Source organism: Botrytis deweyae, assembly GCF_014898535.1.
Source record: "Botrytis deweyae strain B1 chromosome Unknown BDEW_024, whole genome shotgun sequence".
Lineage (NCBI taxonomy): Eukaryota > Fungi > Ascomycota > Leotiomycetes > Helotiales > Sclerotiniaceae > Botrytis > Botrytis deweyae.
The window spans coordinates 616,926-635,765 of record NW_024066231.1 but is presented as its reverse complement, the minus strand read 5'-3'; the positions used below and the strand labels follow the sequence as shown (position 1 = coordinate 635,765).

General features: G+C 28.3%; 1 protein-coding gene across 1 annotated transcript; it reads right to left on the bottom strand.

The window, feature by feature from the left end:
- Positions 1-4,173: 4,173 nt before the first annotated feature.
- EAE98_008934 (uncharacterized protein) lies at positions 4,174-8,759 on the bottom strand. Its single transcript, XM_038956557.1, has 2 exons — positions 6,790-8,759; positions 4,174-6,561 (listed from the first exon to the last, which is right to left on the bottom strand). The coding sequence occupies exons 1-2, from the start codon at positions 7,958-7,960 to the stop codon at positions 5,171-5,173; spliced, it is 2,562 nt and encodes an 853-aa protein (XP_038807269.1). The 5' UTR covers positions 7,961-8,759; the 3' UTR covers positions 4,174-5,170.
- Positions 8,760-18,840: the final 10,081 nt, after the last annotated feature.

The following is an 18,840-nucleotide window of genomic DNA, read 5'->3' as shown; positions in this document are numbered from 1 at the left end:
GTTTCGATAATAGATTATATATTCTTCTTCTTTTTCTTTTTAATAATATTTTTTCAAATTGTAAAATATCATAAGTTTTTAAATGTATCGAATGAGATTTGATAAAAAATCAATATATTAATTTCTGAGATTTTTGATTTAAAAATAGAAAATAAACTTTTATAGTCAATAGAGATTTCTTTTATTCTTATAATGATATTGAATAAAGGTTTAGAAGATTTAATGAATTTCTTTGTTAAGATTGGATAGAATATAGATTTTAAAGTATATTCCTTATACTTATATATTATAAAAAGGCTTAAAGAAGCTCGAATTGATTAAGGTAAGGAGTTATGAGATGAAAATTAAGATGAATTCTTAAGAATTGATTTAGGTTTTTTATGAAAATAAGGAATGAAAATATTGGGATATCTATTACGGAGAGTATCCCTTGTATAAGTGTTCTTTGTATGAGGTATATTATATTAATCTCCAATAGCACTAAATATATTATTAAATCTAGCTCTTTTGTGAGACGTTATATTAAAAACTTGAATTTCCTTTTACTCGTTATTTATATCTATATCAAATTTTATATTAAAAGAATATATTCCGGGTATAGGTATTTTATTATTTGAATAGTCTGAATCATTGTTGATTTGTGTCGAAGAGAATATGGAATCTAATCTAAAAGGGATTGAATCCAGGTTGGTGGGCTTAGGTTTCTAGTAGTTGTTTAAGTCAGTTCAATTATTAGTATTAGTATTAGATAATTAAGGGTATATATAAGCTATTGATATAGCTATAATATTATGGTTTGGGAAAATCATATTTCTTAAAACAACTTGTTTTTAGTATTAAAGAGATTGATTTATATAGTTTGACTTGGTGTGATTGTAGATTTTATATTTAAAATATAAAGGCTTTTTTGAGTAGTTGTATTATTCCGATTTATTGATAATATTATTCCAAGAGTTCTTTAGGTTTAATTTAATCTCTTTTGTTTGTATATCTATCGGTATAAGAGATTGAATATAAGCAGATTGGGGTAGTAGATTCGATAGTCTTGAATTCGAATTATTGTTTTCTTTATTATTAAAATTATAGTTGTTGTTAGGGGTATTCCAATTCTATTAATTAGAGAATTGAAATTGAGATATTTATTCTAAAAAAGATTCAATCTTCTTTTTGAATAAATCCTTAAGGTTTTATTTCTTTAAAGTATTAGTAATATGATTAACAATATCGTTCTGAATAAATGTTTTTTTTATTTCTATATTTTTTTGAGTATTGTATATTATTGAATAGTTTTTATTTAGGGATCTACAAATAGTGTTTAATTTGATAAATTCTAAATAAAGATTAGAGTTAATAAGATTAATAACGAATACTTTAATTAAGGTTTCTTGAATATTAGTTTAAAGAATATTGGTATTGTATTTAAAAAAAGGTATATCTTTATAGTCCATTTTCGATTGTAGATTCTTAATACATTGATAATATTTTTGAATGGATTTGCTTTTCTTTTAAGTTAAAGAGCTTATAGTATTGAGAATCAATTATATAGAATCTTTATCTTCCTTACTTAAGAAATGATTAATAAGAATAATAATAAATTTATTTTACAAAGCTTTATTTGTTAAGTTAATATTATTTATAATCTCAGAAAACTCTCTATTTTTATCTAATCATTTATTAACTTTATTAGAAAACTTAAATAGAATAAGATTAAAAAAGGTGTACAGCTTGTAAGTATTATTATTAATAGTAAGATATATAATTTGTTTAGCTTTTTAAACTTATGATTTAATAATATTCTTTTCTTTTAAAAAAAATAATATATTGTTAACCTTAACTTTAGTTTATTCTATACAAATTGTTAAGATAATAAAGTTATTCGATATTGTAAAAGGATTTAATAGATAGTATTTCGGAAGGATTTCTTAAATTTAAAGAATGAAAAATCGAAGTTGTAATTTGATAAATAATAGAATTAAATTGTTAAAAGGGTTTTATATATTTTCTAATAATTATTGAGTAAGTGGAAGATAAAGGTTTTGTTTTTTGGGAATAAAATAAGAATAATATCGAAAAAACCGAATAATAGTTTGAATTTGCTTGAAGGGAATAGTATTGATATTGTTCAGAGTAAGATTGAAAATCTATATAGCAGATTTCCGGAATCAAGAGTAGTATTAAAAAGGTGTTTTAAAAGTTGAAAGGAGTTTGTATTTTGATTGTAAGGTGATATTGAGTTTTTATGGGAGGTGTTGTAGAAGTAAATATATAGAGTATTTCTGAAAAGAGAAATATTTGAGAGATAAAAAGAAGGATTAGAATAAGTTGTTTAAATACTGGATTTCTGTAATTATATAACAATTCTCCAAATTAATAGAATTATATAGTATCTATAACTCTTTTGAAAGCTCTTTTAATGCTAATATAGTGATTGTAATACAGGCACTGCTGTGCAACGATTTTAGAAATAAAAAGGATTTCTGAATATTCTTAATTTAAAGGTTTAACTGTAAAGAGAATAGAGATAAGATATTAAATATATCTTAAATCTCTATATAGATCACTAGAAAAGATGTGTATTATAGGTAAGGTTTTAGTATTAAGTGTAGTATATATTATATTGAAAGCTATGTATAATCCAGTTGACTATATCAATCAAGATGATTACGTAATACGCCTAATGCGTTTAGCCTGTTTTCTCTAACAAACTATTATCGAATTCTAATTCTATATATTATACTTTTGAAAACGAAAGCTAAAAAAGAGAAAGGCAAAACCCTATTGAATATAAATCACCTTATTATCAAATACAAATTATTATTTTATCAAAAGCAAATCGATTTCTTTTTCGAAATTTTCGAGATTTTCAAGGTTTTTAAGGTTTTCAAGGTTTTCAAGGTTTTCAAGATTTTCAAGGTTTTCAAGGTTTTCAAGGTTTTCAAGGTTTTCAAGGTTTTCAAGGTTTTCAAGGTTTTCAAGGTTTTCAAGATTTTCAAGGTTTTCAAGGTTTTCAAGGTTTTCAAGGTTTTCAAGGTTTTCAAGATTTTCAAGGTTTTCAAGGTTTTCAAGGTTTTCAAGGTTTTCAAGGTTTTCAAGGTTTTCAAGGTTTTCAAGGTTTTCAAGGTTTTTAAGGTTTTCAAGATTCGAATATGGATTGGATTAGTTCTTGGTACTCTTGTATTACGGTATAGCTCCTTTTAAAAGCTATGGAGAAGCTGAACCTTATAAAATGAGGATGTAGGTACTGCAACTAGCTTACTGTAGGAGTTAACAAGACTTCGAAAAGGGATTGATCTAGTAGTGATTGGCTGTTGAATAGCTTTAAAGCTTTTGAGGATGAAAGTTTAAGGAGGAGGGTTCTGTTATAGGTATTGATACGATATAGAATCGATATCAGGTCGACTATTAGTCCAAAAGTGAGTGAAGAGTTTTCATATATATATAGCTTCAGGAAAGAGGTTTTAAAGGAATTAATGAAAAGTCTTATTCTAGTCCTACACCTATATTATACTAGTCGTCACCTTGTATTGATTCTAACAATAATAAAGATCAAAGGCTTAGGGACTAGCCTTTATACATATTATATTATATAAAAATAGAAAATTTTATTCATTATTAGTATTATTAGTATTATTAGTATTATTAGTATTATTAGTATTATTAGTATTATTAGTATTATTAGTATTATTAGTATTATTAATAAGTCTTTAATAAGTCTTTAATATGTCTTTAATATTAAAGAAATAAAGATAAACTTTATTCTTTGTTTTTTTAATTCTTTATTCTTTTAATTCTTTATTGAACCCGTAATAAAAGATATTATATAATTATATACAGATCATATAATCATATACAAATTGATTTCCTGAGTATAGAGAATATAATCTATATTATCTAATACGCCATACAAAAATTCTGTAAAATCCGATGTATAAGTTTCTTTCGCTACGCTCCGAAACATAGACAAACACTACCTACCTACCCACCTTCTCATTTTATTCCATTCCAATCCAATCCTAATAAGTGATAATCTTTATCGCATTATCAGTCTACTCTCCTCTACTTTCCTCTTCCATCCCATCCTTTCCCAACACAACACAACACAACACCATACATTGACTCACTCACTCTCATCCCAATCTCAACCCCATTTATTTATTTTGATTGTATTTTCATTCACTCGCTATGTACTTTACAGTACACCCACATACTTCTCCCTCGCTCCCCATATTCCATTCCATCCCATTTCTTTCCATCCCTCCTCCTCCAAATCCGCTGCTCCCCCTTCCCAACTTCCCACTCCCCATCTATCAATCGATCGATCAATTACCATACCATAGCTACACAAATCATTCGTACAAATTCCTCCATCTTCCTTCCCCTATCCCTCATCCAACTTCTCCTCTCCATCCTACACTATCCATCCATCCATCCATTCATCCCATCACAATCACAATCATAAAAGCCGTTAATTCTTCCATCCCATCCATTTCTTCTGCAAGAAAGGCCCAGCCAAAAACAAAAACCAAAGCCAGGCCCTATCCCATCTATATGAATTTCATGTCACAAAGACTGAACAAACAGAAATCTATGATCATTTCATTTTCGCCCATCCCAATCAAAAAAGAAGAAAAAAGACAAATGCAAACCACCCCCAACCCCCACCCACCTCCAAAAAAAAAGCACCCAACCAAACCCAACCCATCCACCCAATGCCCCTATAAAATAGTGAAAGATAAGAAAAAAATTGACGATGTGATATTTTCGCCAGTTACTATATCTTCTCATCTGTGGTGAACAGGAGAGCTTGTCGTATTCTGCTCGACAAAGGAAACTCGTTGATTAATACTTTTTAGTCGCAGTATATCGGGAATGTTCATGATCCCGAAAGAATTTCAAAGCGCTAAGTTCAGGTGATTTTGTTTCATATAATCCAACGGAAGAAATAGAAGAAGAAAAAGTCCATCCTATGTGCGTAACGCGAAGAAAGCAAATTATTGATCGCCTGTGCCTGCCATTTAAGCCCCCGTGAAAAGCGCCTTCGCTGGAGTTTTGATAATCTGACTGATGATACCGCTCAATTTACAGAATTGCAAGCAAAGTATGATAAAGAAAAGAAAAATTTGGTGGTTGATGCACCCACCCGTGCTGTTATTTGGAGTCACACACTCCTCTAATCGAATAAGTGATGAGTCCCGTCGATGACATGAACATTGTCAGGATCTTGATCAGCAGCATTTGGCTTGACTGTTGCTCGACCCTCAACTCCAATACTCCTAGCTTTTGAGCTGAGCGGAAGGGTATATTTGAGTGTGCCTCGGACGATCAGGTCGAACTCATGTTGAAGAACTCGCCCCCAGCGCTCTGATCCACGTGGCTCCGTCTGATTTCCAGGTTTTAGTATTCGCATCTCACCTATTGATACAGATGATGTAGGTTTGAATGGCGACCCTTCAAAGATCAAGGGACTCTCGAAATTGTAAATATGTCCAATTTCCAAATTCGGATTGGTGTTTGGATCATCATCCATCGGCGGATCATTGATTGGATCATCTCGTCTATGTTTGAATCCACGCCTCCACGAAAATTTGGTTGGCGGCTGTGCCCACCACTCAGAATCTGTACCTGCATATTTGGACTTCGCAAAAATAACCATATCCATGGAATCGATAGTGACAGCAACCAGGTTGGGATTTTGAGCCGTGACCTGTAAATCTATAATGACATCTTGTTCGCTAGCCAAGATATTTCTCAAAGCCAATACTTTCACATTTGCTAGTGGTTGGGTTGTCGCAAATAAGAATGCCACAAGACCTGCCGCGACGAGGAGAAGCAGTAGAGAAACAAACATGCATCCAGCAAACCGAGCGATGAATGAGCGGTTATTCCTTTGATGTTCCATGTGTCTGGATGATGGGGCATTTCCACGGCGTATGCGACTTGATCGAGTTGAACGAATGGTAGATGGAATCAGTGGTGTTCTTTCATCGTCCGCAGCATCATCAAGATCGTATCCTGAGCTGATTGGCGAGGTCTTCCTGCCGTTCACGTTGCCTCCCATGGACATTCTCGCCGTGTTTACCACTCTCGGACTCGTAGGTCTTGAACCTTGTCGAGTAGGGTTTGCGGCAAATTTGGATTTCGCAGCATTGGGAAAGGGTGATTCGTTATCGAAGAGAGATGCATGGCCGTTTCCCCCATTTCTTCCCCAACGACTAAAGTGATGATGTGCCGTCCCTCGGCCTAAATTACTTCGTGCTGTGCCCTTTCCGTCGTCTTCTGTTGACATCTCTTGACCGGCGCTATTGTAAGAGTTTGCGAATTTCATACTCTTCTTCATCGCCACACTGTGATTGCTACTATCCATCATTGAGCGTAATCCGTTTCTTGCATCTATCTGACTGGCCATGGATGTAGCACTAGGAGTTCGGGAATGAAATCGACGAGGTCTCTCTTGTTCTGGTGGATTCGATTCGTACACAAAGGTCTCTTCGGAATCGGAGGAATTCGCTTCGTCGACCGCGCTCGCGACTTTAGCTTCGAAGATATCTGCCTTGGAAGAAGCTGGACGTTGTCTGGTTAGCAAAAGGGAAGCACTATACAAATTTAAACTGGGTCTACGCGAAGATCTCTCTGATATCGTCCGCTCGGGACTCGTCGAGTCCATACTTCCTTTACGTGGCGAGGGTCCTTGTCCACACGCCCTGTCTGGAGACCGAGCGGAATATGCACTTGAAATTGATCTTGTAGAATAATGATGGAGTAATCTGGATCTTGAAATTGATTGCTCACCCGTTCCAGAAGTTACCGATGGGGCCTTTCGACTCTTCTTCTTTTCCTTCCTAGGTCGAATGGTCTCAGTACTTTGCTTGGCCCGTAAACTTCCATTAGCCAATCCTCCCGCACCCGTAGCCAGAGCAATTTGTGGGATCGAGCTCACAGTCTCCGTCTCAACTGTCATGTTTTTCGCAGAGCCTTCCCCAGATGGTTTGCCTCGCGCTGCGGCTGGTCCACTAAACGATTTAGGTGGTCCAGTTCGAGTTGCCGTGGGGGTAGTATTCTTCATCTTGTGATCCCCCTTCCCACCACTCTCACTCCCACTCTCATTTGTCACAATCGTCGGCTTCTTCAACGTCTCAACCGATGCGCCATCCATTAGGTCCTGTTCTGTTGGTAAAGTTGGACTTCCCTGAGTGGTCGTGTCGATTGCGCCATCGAGTTCGAAAGATGGGGTGTTGGGTTGGCTGATCTCCTGGACGGTTTCTAACGTTGAACTACCACCACTGACACCTCTCGCAGGTGTTCGCATCCCTGGTGTTAACAGGTTCTCTTCTGATTCGCTATCGGCCGCAGATTTTCCTTCCGCTCTTTGCTCTGCAGTGGGAGAGGTTCTTTGCACATTGATCGCGGGAATTTCTTGTTCCGTCTTTCGAGGCGAGAGCAGGCTACTTTGTCTGGGAGGAGGTGATCTTATTCTCGGGGATACAGGCCAGCGTGGACCATCTCTGATTTCACTCGTTACTAGCGGCTTCTGAGGTATTGGTGCTCTAATCAAAGGTTCGGATGCAACGTGATTCAAAGTAGGAAGCTTTTGAGCTGACAACCCTCGTTGGATGGCAGCAGCAGATGGTGGGTGTTGACTACTCGTGGAGCGTGAAGGACTAATGTCTTGGCTATTCTTCCGTGATCTCGAAGGGGTACCTGAGCGAACGGCAGAGGGATTTCTTAGTTGAGGTCGGACTGGTGACGATTCGCGTGATCCTATTGGACTATTGGTTGCAGACGATGCTCGGTTTGTTTGTAATCTCTTAACAGTAGGTTTAGTTGATGTATCGTAGTTCCTTCTAGATGAAGCGAAGGGTTTTGAATCTGAGGTTGGTGATGGAATGTTTGAATCTAATGGTGATGGTGAAGGAGTTTCTCGCATCTCTGCAGGTTTCTGAGTGTATGATTTGTCGTCCATTGTCACTTACTTCTTGATTTTGGGGGGAAGCCGTACGAGTACAACGTAACGAAAAGTTAAAGAGGGTAGCTTTGGGTAGGTACGACGAGTGAGAAGGTAGTGCGTTATTTTAGAGGGGACTGTACTAAGTAGCGAATGGGGAGGTACCCGAACCCAACTTTTCTTTGCCAGCAAAACTTTAATGACGGAGTAATCTTATGGATGGATGGATGGATGGATGGATGGGTGGATGGTTAGAGAGATGGAATTTAACGAGCCAAATGATGGATTGGGTTAAGAAAGATCATATCATCCATTCAAAGAAGATTTCCTCAATGATGGCTGTATCGAATCCAATAAGAAAGTCTTTTTGATTTTGCTTTTTTTTTCTTCTTCTCCTTGGTTTTGCGGGAATGATAAAGAGGGGTCGTGAGGTCGTTGAGGTCGTGATGAGTGGTGTGTTTGTTGTGTTGTCGTAAATGTTTCAATAAGGCTATGTATATAGTATGTATGTGTGTACCTATGTATATGTGTGTAAATGTATATGTAATCTAACCTATGTAGGAACACCAGGATGAACAGATGGGATGGGATTGGATTGGATTGATTGGAAGCGTAAATGGTAAAATGTGATTTGGGGTTATTATTGTTAGAATTTGGCTTGTGTTCTTCGTCTGTGTGTGCGTGTGTGTGTGTGTAATGTATCTAGCCAGGTAGGATTATAAACAATATGATTTGGTAGGGCAGAGCAAGGCAGAGTAGAGCAGGGCAGAGACAAGCAAGTTATTGTCTCATTAGGATAAGATGGGAAAATAAGAATGGGTCGAAGAATATATATTCCATCTGTGATCTGTGAAAGAAGGGAAAAGGAAGAGACGTTCTCTCTTCTTTCTTTCTTTCTTTCTCTTCTTCTGTACGGACGGAGTAATGTCAAGATCCACCATCTCAATCAAAGCATTCCATTCCATTCGCATTTCATTCATTCCACTCGCACCACTCGCACATCTTCTTTCTTTGGTCTCGCTTTCTCTCCTGTGCTCCGCTTTCTCCCAAACTCTTCTCGAACGGCGATTTTGAATGGTCTATGTTCATGTGTGTGTGTGAATAATGACCGGTCCTCCTCCGCCCCCGTTACCAATAATGTGGATTCAAGCAACGGTTCAATTGAGCGGCACAGGGGAAGTGGCCTGGTAGCCTGGTAGGAAAAAGACGAGACTCCATCTGACTAAGCTCAAGTAGGATTAATGTGTGAGCTTTGAAGAAAAATTTGAAGCATCGGAGGGAGAGAAAGAAATTCCGAAATTCTAGATGTTGGTCGGCTGTGTGGGTGAATGGACTGGATTGGTATGATGAAAATGTACACCAGTCAGTAGTAACTTGGAAGTGGTTATTTTACACAGCTTGGTTTTAGTTGTATCAATCAATTATTATTAATCCATCAGTCAATCAGTCAATCAATATCTTGAAAACTTCATCACCTGATACAGTACACTGACGATGACGATATCATGACTGACTATTATATATGAAACATGATTTAAGCTCTCTTTCCAATCCTCTCCTCTTGTGCTATCTACCCTACCTGCTTACCTAGGTACGGAGGTATCTATCATGATTGCAGATAGCTTCTATCTAGAGAACTAGTCCTCGTATCGGAATACGAACTCAATTTTGCTCTGCTTACATTTTCCTCTTCTTCTATATCCCATGCCCATATCTATCCTATATAATATATAATATATAATATATAATATATAACATATAACATATCCAACATCCTAATCCCAATCCTAATCCCAATCCTCCCTCCACCACCAAAACCCTACCAGGTATATTCTAGAAGAACCTCTCCTTCCTCACCGATTCCTCCACCCTCCAACCCTACCTGACCATCCCAATCCAACCTCCATATCCCACCTTTCCCCCAAAACCATTCCCTAGTACCACCCCCAAAGCCGCGGGAGTAACTCTCTTCATCCATCTCATCTCGATGGTACCTGAAAACCGATCTTCTCCTCCGAGCCAGCCTTCCATCACATCACACATCATACATCACCGAACCCTCACCTCTTCCTGTCCTCATCGGAACCCACGGGAAATATGATGAAGAAATATACTCGACCTAAATTTCCATGAACGTACATGACTCCCCCTCGTAAATCCCTACCCATTGATGATTTTACCACACCATTTCACAACACCATCTTACCGTAAACGTATGTATCAAATATCTCTAACCACAAGGCTGCATATGCCACCTCCTCCTCCTCACTACCATATTACCCATCCCGAATCTTCCTAATTGCACATATAAATCCCGGTTTTTATTATTCCTCCAACTGTTCGTACATCCTACAATGTATCCTACCTAAATATGAATGACGATGTATCGTACAGTAACAATAATGACGACAACATCCCAATCAATTCCATTCCAACCAACTAAAATCAAATCAACTCACACCCATCCATCCATCCATCCATCCTCCATAGAAATGATGAAAGCGGCTCCTCTCACATGTTCCCTCCCTAGTATCTACTATCTATCCATCTACCCCGGGATCCGGAGACAAACCTCCTAGAAAAACATCCCATCCCATCACATCACATCACATCACATCATCTGAATTTTGCAACGTACATTTTGTTCATACAGTCAATCAATAGATACTAGGTAGGTATCTTAATCCGAATTGTACTCGTAAATCGTGATTTGAAACCTTCATTTATCTGCGAATCCATCCATTCATACGGAATGAAAAAGACTGAAAATTCCCCCTCACTCCCGAGGTCACTCTAATCAACAAAACCACCTATCGTGCATTCCCCTCAAATTCCTACCTACTATCTATCATACTACACTACCTAGATAATTAAAAAGATCACCTGATACACCAAACAAACCATATTAGCATACCAATAAAAATAACAAACAAACAAAATCTTGATTCATCAATTTCTATAACATTTTTTCCTCCGTACATCGATTTTTTCTTCTTATTTTTGATTGGTTATTTCATACTTTCTCCTCATCCACTTTTTATGCATACTCTGCATACTCTCCACCTTATCCATCTTATCCATTTTATGCAAAAGAATTGGTCTGGAAGGTCTAGATGCTTATGTTGATGCTTATGTTGATGCTTATGTCGATGATCAAGATGGAGAAAACAGGTTATGGTTATGAAACGGATGTAAAGGCTTGGATTTTGTCTTGGGGTTGGAGGGATAAGGGGATGGATAAGGGGATGGATGAGGAGATGCTGGTTTAGGTAAGCTGGCTCGGGTACCAGGTAAGTAAATCTGCTTCTTTGAGTTGGTTTGAGACTGGTGTATAATGTGTAGAGCTAGGTACCTAGGTGTAAGTAGGTATCATGTATATGGATATCATGTCTATATCATGTATGTACTCAGGTTCGTTCAATTGGGGATTTCGATCCTTCATCCCTTTTTATCTGGATCTCATCTTTCCATCTCTCCATCAACTAAAACAATCCAACATTTACTCATTCCCTTCCTAGAACATACCTTCGTAGGTATACAAACCATAAACCATAATAAATCTCAAACTAATTACAGTCTTACAAATTACAATATTCATATATATCAATATATCAATCAATTAATCAATTAATCAATTTCATTCAAAAAATCTTAAAGATCTTAAATATTAAATCAGTATTCCCCTCACTCCTCTCCCTCCCTCCTATCTTGAAATTCTAATATATTGATTTTATTTATTTATTCTCTCTTTTATTCATTTACCGTATTATAACTATTCAATATTTCGATATATTTCTATTTGTTATACTATTTCAGTATATATATATATTAATTTTCATAAGATATTTAACTAAATAGATATCTAGATGAATATTAAAAGAAGATTTCACAATTTATCTAATAGATAGATAGATAAGCTAATAGACAGATAGTTAATTACTCGAGGGAAATAATATAAGAGTTTGAGAATATAAGAAGATAGAATATATAGAGTAAGTATTATCTATCTATTTAAAAATTAGAATTATAATATTCTTTATCGTTATACTAGATATTTCTCTTTTCATAATTGATCTCGATTCTTATATTAAATTAAAAATCAGATGAGGAGAAGATGATAATAATAATAATAATAATAATAATAATAATAATAATAATAATAATAATAATAATAATAATAATAATAATAATAATAATAATAATAATAATAATAATAATAATAATAATAATAATAATAATAATAATGTCTGGATATAGTAATTTTATTATAATACTCGAGTAAATAAATTTAATTCTTTTTGAATATTAACTAACTAACTAACTAACTAATTTACTAATTAACTGATTAACTAATTATTAAAAATAAAAATAAAGAAATTAAAGATACTTCTATATATATATCACGGAGGTAATAGCTATATCTAATAGTTACTTTAATCTGGGAATAGGTATATAAAGTAATAATAAACTAGATTGACTTGAAATATAATTATAATAATATCACGAAGGTAATAGCTATATCTAATAGTCACTTTGATTAGGGAATAGATATATAGAGTAATAATAAACTAGATTAACTTGAAGTATAATCCTAATAATTATATCTACTTTATATACCCTGATTAGATAAGATACTTGTTTAATTAGATATATAAAATATACAAATAAAATAAATAAAATAATATTAATAATTATAAAAATAAATATTCTAAAAAAGTATCGGGATTAATATTTATAAGATTACACTATATAGTAAATTCCGTAACATACTCCTCAAATTATTAAATATTTTAATAATTATATTAAATGATTTATATAATAAACAAACAAAAAATTCTTAGGTAATGAATAGTATAAGTATTAATAAGCATTTTATTCGGATAGTTGTTGTAAATTTATTTACTAAATAAGTTTATTTATTAAATAAAAAAATATAAAGTATATAAATATATAGAGTTTTTTATAAAAGAAAAAAGTAAATTATATTATTGATTTAGATAATCTATAAGAAAATGATAATATTGAAGTAAGGAAATTAATCCTTTGAATTGATATATATTAGGAGATCTGAGTTATATTGATTATTATTAACTAAGTATTTATATTAATTGATTTAATCAATTTGTATATATAATATTTTTATAACAGTAATGAAATTAAATAGAAATCAATAGATTTTAGAGAATATAATAAATCGAAATAATTATAAAAGGGAAACAGTTCTTCTTTTTTAATCTTTATATTCAATAGTTTGATATATTTTTTAAATATACCTTCTCCTATTAGAGAATTCTTTGATTCTGTTAATATTTTTGGTCGATATATAACTGTTTTTCTATATAATATATTAAAGAATAATATTTAATCTAATAGATCTAGTACTTAATATATTCCTATTCAATTATTATCTCTAATTGAAATCAAATTGTTTTTTAATAAAAGAACTTTGTAAATAAAACTTTTTTTTAATAAATTTTAACAAAATTCCGATAATAACTTTTTGAAAAAGATTAAAGCTATTTGTAATTACTAGATTGAAATAAACAAATATTATATAATAATTATTTCTATAAATATAATAATTTCTTTATTGATAATATGGATAAATATTATTTTTCTAATTTTTCTTTTAATAATAAGAGTTTTTTATTAAAAATCCTTTTTTTTTTAAATAAATTTATTTTTATATTTAGGTTAAGTAAATTCTGAATATTTATTTATAAAGTTTATAGTAAGTATAAATAAAAAGATTCTAAGTGTAATTTTAGAAATAAGAATATATAAAACTCTATTTTCTATATAGAATATGTTTATTCTCTTTTCTTTAATTATTATAAGAAGTATAGTAAATGTTTTAAATGGAGAAATACTTTTTCTTTTTAATATTAGAAGTGTATTATATATATTTATATATTTTTTTTAATATATTTAAAATCTTTAATTATTTGGTTATTGAAATTTTATAATTCTGAGTTTATAATATTTTCTGGAAGGGTATATTCTAATCTTTTTATATTATTATAATTTATTGATATATTTTTTAAAGAATTATTTTAAATTAGAAATCAGTTTGTATTATAATAATGGTTATGTTAGTAATAATTAAGGAGGATAATAAGTTTATTAATCTTAATTTTCTCTTATTATTAATACAAATTATATTTCCTTTTTCTATTTGATTATTATAATTATTTATTTATTCTTTTTTTTTATCAAAATCATTATTTTCTTTTTTAATTAAAAAACAAAAACTCTTTTTCATTTCCAAATCCTTTATAATTAAGTGTATAAAAATCGAAGTATATATTTTTATAATAAATTTAAAGATTCGATTATAATTTATTTATTCTATTTTGAAAAATAAAGATAAGGTGGTATTTGATATTAATAATAATAATAATCTCAATAACAAATATAATATTGTTGGTAAAAATAATATAATTAATTCTAGTGATAAATTAATTAATTAAAAAAAATAAATTAATTTAATAAATCTTAATCTTGAATATACTAAAAAAAATATATAAATTAAAAAAAAAGTTTCTATTTAATTTTATTAATTCTGATATTTATATTTTATAAATTCAAAAGGGATATAAAGTAATTGAATTTTTGTTATAATAAGTTTTTAATTAATTTATTTACTATTATTTTTATTATAGGTAAATATATGAAATAGAAATTTTCCTTTAAATATTCTTGATGTAACTATATATTCTATATATCAATATATTTAAGTTTAATAATAATCCTTTTGTTTTCTTTTATTATTAATTTAATTATTTATTAATTATTATAAAAAATTATAATTAGTTATTTGATTATAAGATTAATTTCTTTAAGGAATTGTAGTATAACTAATATTTCTTTTAATATACGTTTAACATTAAGTAATTCGATTTTAATAATAAATATAATAATTATATTTTACCTTGAAACTTTTTATACTATTAGTTTATTGAATAATAAAATTATAAAATCTTAAGATAATCTTTATAATTTCTTATTATTAATAAATAAAATATTTAAGAAAAACAAAAACTATAGAATCTACTTTTAACTATATCTAATTGAATAGTATCTTATATTCCAGAGATATTATATATAATAATCAATTACTTTTATATAATTTGGAAATAGGTTAATTAAAAAATAACTAAATTATAAAATTATAAATATAATATTTATTCTAATTATAATTATAGTATATAATATTAATTCTATCTTCTTTTAATAGATTTGTATAAATATAATAATTATAGTTTTATTATATTTTATAAATTCTATTATTAATAAAGATATATATATATTACTATTATTGAAATTAAACTTCTTTATAATCTTCTTAATATAAATATTATATATTAATCAAAGTTTCCTTATTTTTTAATTACAAATAATCTGAATACTCAAAAACCACTTTGTATTACCTAAATCTCTCAGTTTATAAATAATCTTAATATTAGAAATAATATCATCAACTATTAATATATTCTTATAATAATATATAATCTGTATATTATTCATAAAGAATAATATCAAAATAATCTAATATAGATTTGTAAAAAAACAAAATTTCTTTTTATATTAGTTTAAATCTAGATTCTTAAATATCTTATTAAAATCTTTAAATTATAATACAAAGAAATCTCAAAGATTATATAATACATAATCAAAAACTATATATTTATTTAATTTCTTGAATTCATTTAACAAATAGCAAATTACAAATATATCTAATAAATCTCTATAAGTATTAACAAATATATTAACAATATTAAATTGCTTTATTTCCAAATTGTATTTTATTATTAATATTATTATAATCTTGAATAATCTTTTAATAAATATTATAGTATAAATTGATTTGATTATATTTTTTATTTAAAGATTATTATAAATAATTAATCTAATTCGATATTATATTAAAAATCCCTGTTTATTATATTTATATATAAATATCTATTACAATAATATTAGAATAATTAATATATCTTATATATTAATTTCATATTATATTTTGTAATCTTTTAGATTATTAATTTCAATCTTATATTTATATTTAAACTATTTTTTTAAGAAATAATTCTTAAGTTGATAATAATATTAAGGTAATTTGAGTAATTTTAATAAATATAGATTAAATAGCTTTTTTAGAGTTTTTTTTTTAAATATATTAGAAGAATTTAGTTTTATTTATATAACAAAAGCAATTATATTATATACAGTAATAAACAAATAAATATTCCCCTATATATTCATATTTGAATAATTAGACCAAAATATTAAATAGAAATCTTCAATATAGGAATTACCTTTTAATAATAAGTTTGTAATAAAAATATCTATAATTATATAATTATTTATAAACAAATTATTTTATAGTTTTTTTTATTATTAGATTTGATAATAATAATTTATAAATATATTAATATCAGAAATTGTATTATCAAAAGCAAAGAATTAATATTCAAATAAATTAAGAATTGAATAAGGGATTTCAATCCTTATAATCCTTTATTTTTTGAATTCTCAATTAAAAAGAAATAGAATTTTATCTTCCTTGAATTGATTGATTACATATATCAGAAAAAGTAATCTTTCCAATGATATTACTTCTTTTACAATATAGGTATCCATAATATTAATAGAATGAGTATTTGAATTGCTCTCATACTTTTTGTATATAACTTGAATAGTATTATTAATATACTTATATTCTATACTTTTAGACTAATTATTATAATTGCTTAATATTAAAATAGAATTTATAGATTTTTGTAATTAATTAATAATAATTTGTTTTTGAATTCGATCTTTTGTTTCTAAAGCTTTTTCAAAGTATAGAATCTTATATATACTATTATTTTCAATATTTCTATATAAGCTTCTATCCTCCAGAGATATTCCCAAGTTCTACTTATATTGAGGTATATCTGAAATACATATAATAGTATTAGTAGAACTAATAATAATATATAAAGAAATTATTATATTGTTTTCTTAATTAATAATTATATTATCAATATTGATTATCTATTGAATATTAAGAATTAATATAAATTATTATAATTCTTGATTTATATATATATTAATAGTTTTATTTAATTAATCTATTTTATATATCCTTTTTTTAAAAAAAAAACGTTTTGAGTAATAATAATTTGTTTAAATTTAGATATCTAGATATAATAGATTAGGGAATTTAATATATATCCAATAAAATATTCAATATTTGCTTTAGGGTTAGTTTTATAAATTCTCTTGTTTAATTTTAGTTTTCTTTTTTTATCTAGAGGATATACCCTATATCTATATTAATATATCCTATTCTAATTTGAATAAAGATTAATAATTAAATAATCCGTAATTGTTAGAATAAATAATTATAGATATTTCTGGAATTAAATATTTAATACTTTATTTAGAAATTTAAATAATTGAGTTTTAAAAAGATTAATATTATATAAATAGATAATAGCTTACACTACTTTAATCTATAAAAGATTAGATATATCTACAAAAATCTATATTTTGATTTATTTGATAATTATCTCTTATTTTATTTATTCCGATTTGTTATTTGATTTATACATATTTAATAAAAATAATTCAAGTTCTATACCTTTAATTTTAATCTAATTTTCGAATACGATATTTCCTATAATACCAATAACTAAAATATTATTATCCTACTTAATACAAACTATTAAAAAACTATACTTTCTAAATATCCAAATAAGGAAGTTTTGAATTATATCGAATACTTCAAAATAAATCTTTTGGTATAATAGAAAGCTAAAGATCTTTTTACTAAATATATCTTTGATTACTAAAAGTTAAAACACTCTAATATATACATATAAAAAATCAAACAAATTCTATTAGATTTTGTAAAAGAAATATAATAATCGAAATTTACTAAAAGCTTATAATATTATTTGCTTTATATATATATATAAACAATTAATATATTTAATTCTAAAAAGTTTTTTAATCTTTATATTCCTTATTGAGAAGATAAGATATTCGAGAGTTTCTTTATCCAAATATCCTGATTGCTTATATTAGAGTTATATAAAATCTTCTTAAGGTTTAGATAAATTTTTCAATTAGCAAAATGGTTTTTTGATATTGGAATTGAGTATAGAATATATCAAAAAATTTGGATTCATAAATATCACACTCAGATTAATTAAATAGAAAAAAAAAATTTGTATTTTAAAAATAAAAGATTATCTTTATAAATATAATAAATAATAATATAACTATTCTCAAGATTGCTTTTTTATAATATAAAGTCCATTTCTAAAAACTATATTCCAATATCTAAAAACTTTATTTCCAAAATAATATTGATATAAAACCCAGAAATATATATAATATTAAAAAGAATCAGATTATCTTTTGAATTCTAAAATCTTTAAAGAATATTTTTGATTATATAAGTACCTTATTCAATAATCTATATTTTTGATATTTTCATCTCAATATAATTTAATATTAATAAAAATATATATTTATATCTATCAAAAAAATTGACATTATTGATAAAATACATTACATCACTATTATTAAATATAATACTATCAAAAAGTTGATAGAATAAATTAGAAATAATAGTATAAATCCTATAACTTATAAAATCTTAAATAAGATAAATAATTATTCTTAATCCAAAATCTTATAAATTATAAAATTAAAAACTATTATTTTTTGAATTGATCTATTCTTTCTATTTCTATATTTTATATATATTCAATTATTAATTATTTTTAATCCTTTTTTGTATATCATTATATTCCTTTTTTATTAATAAAATCGAATTTTAGAAATTATATTTCTTAATAAATATAAACTCCATTAATTAATATATTTTGAAATAATAACTCCTATTT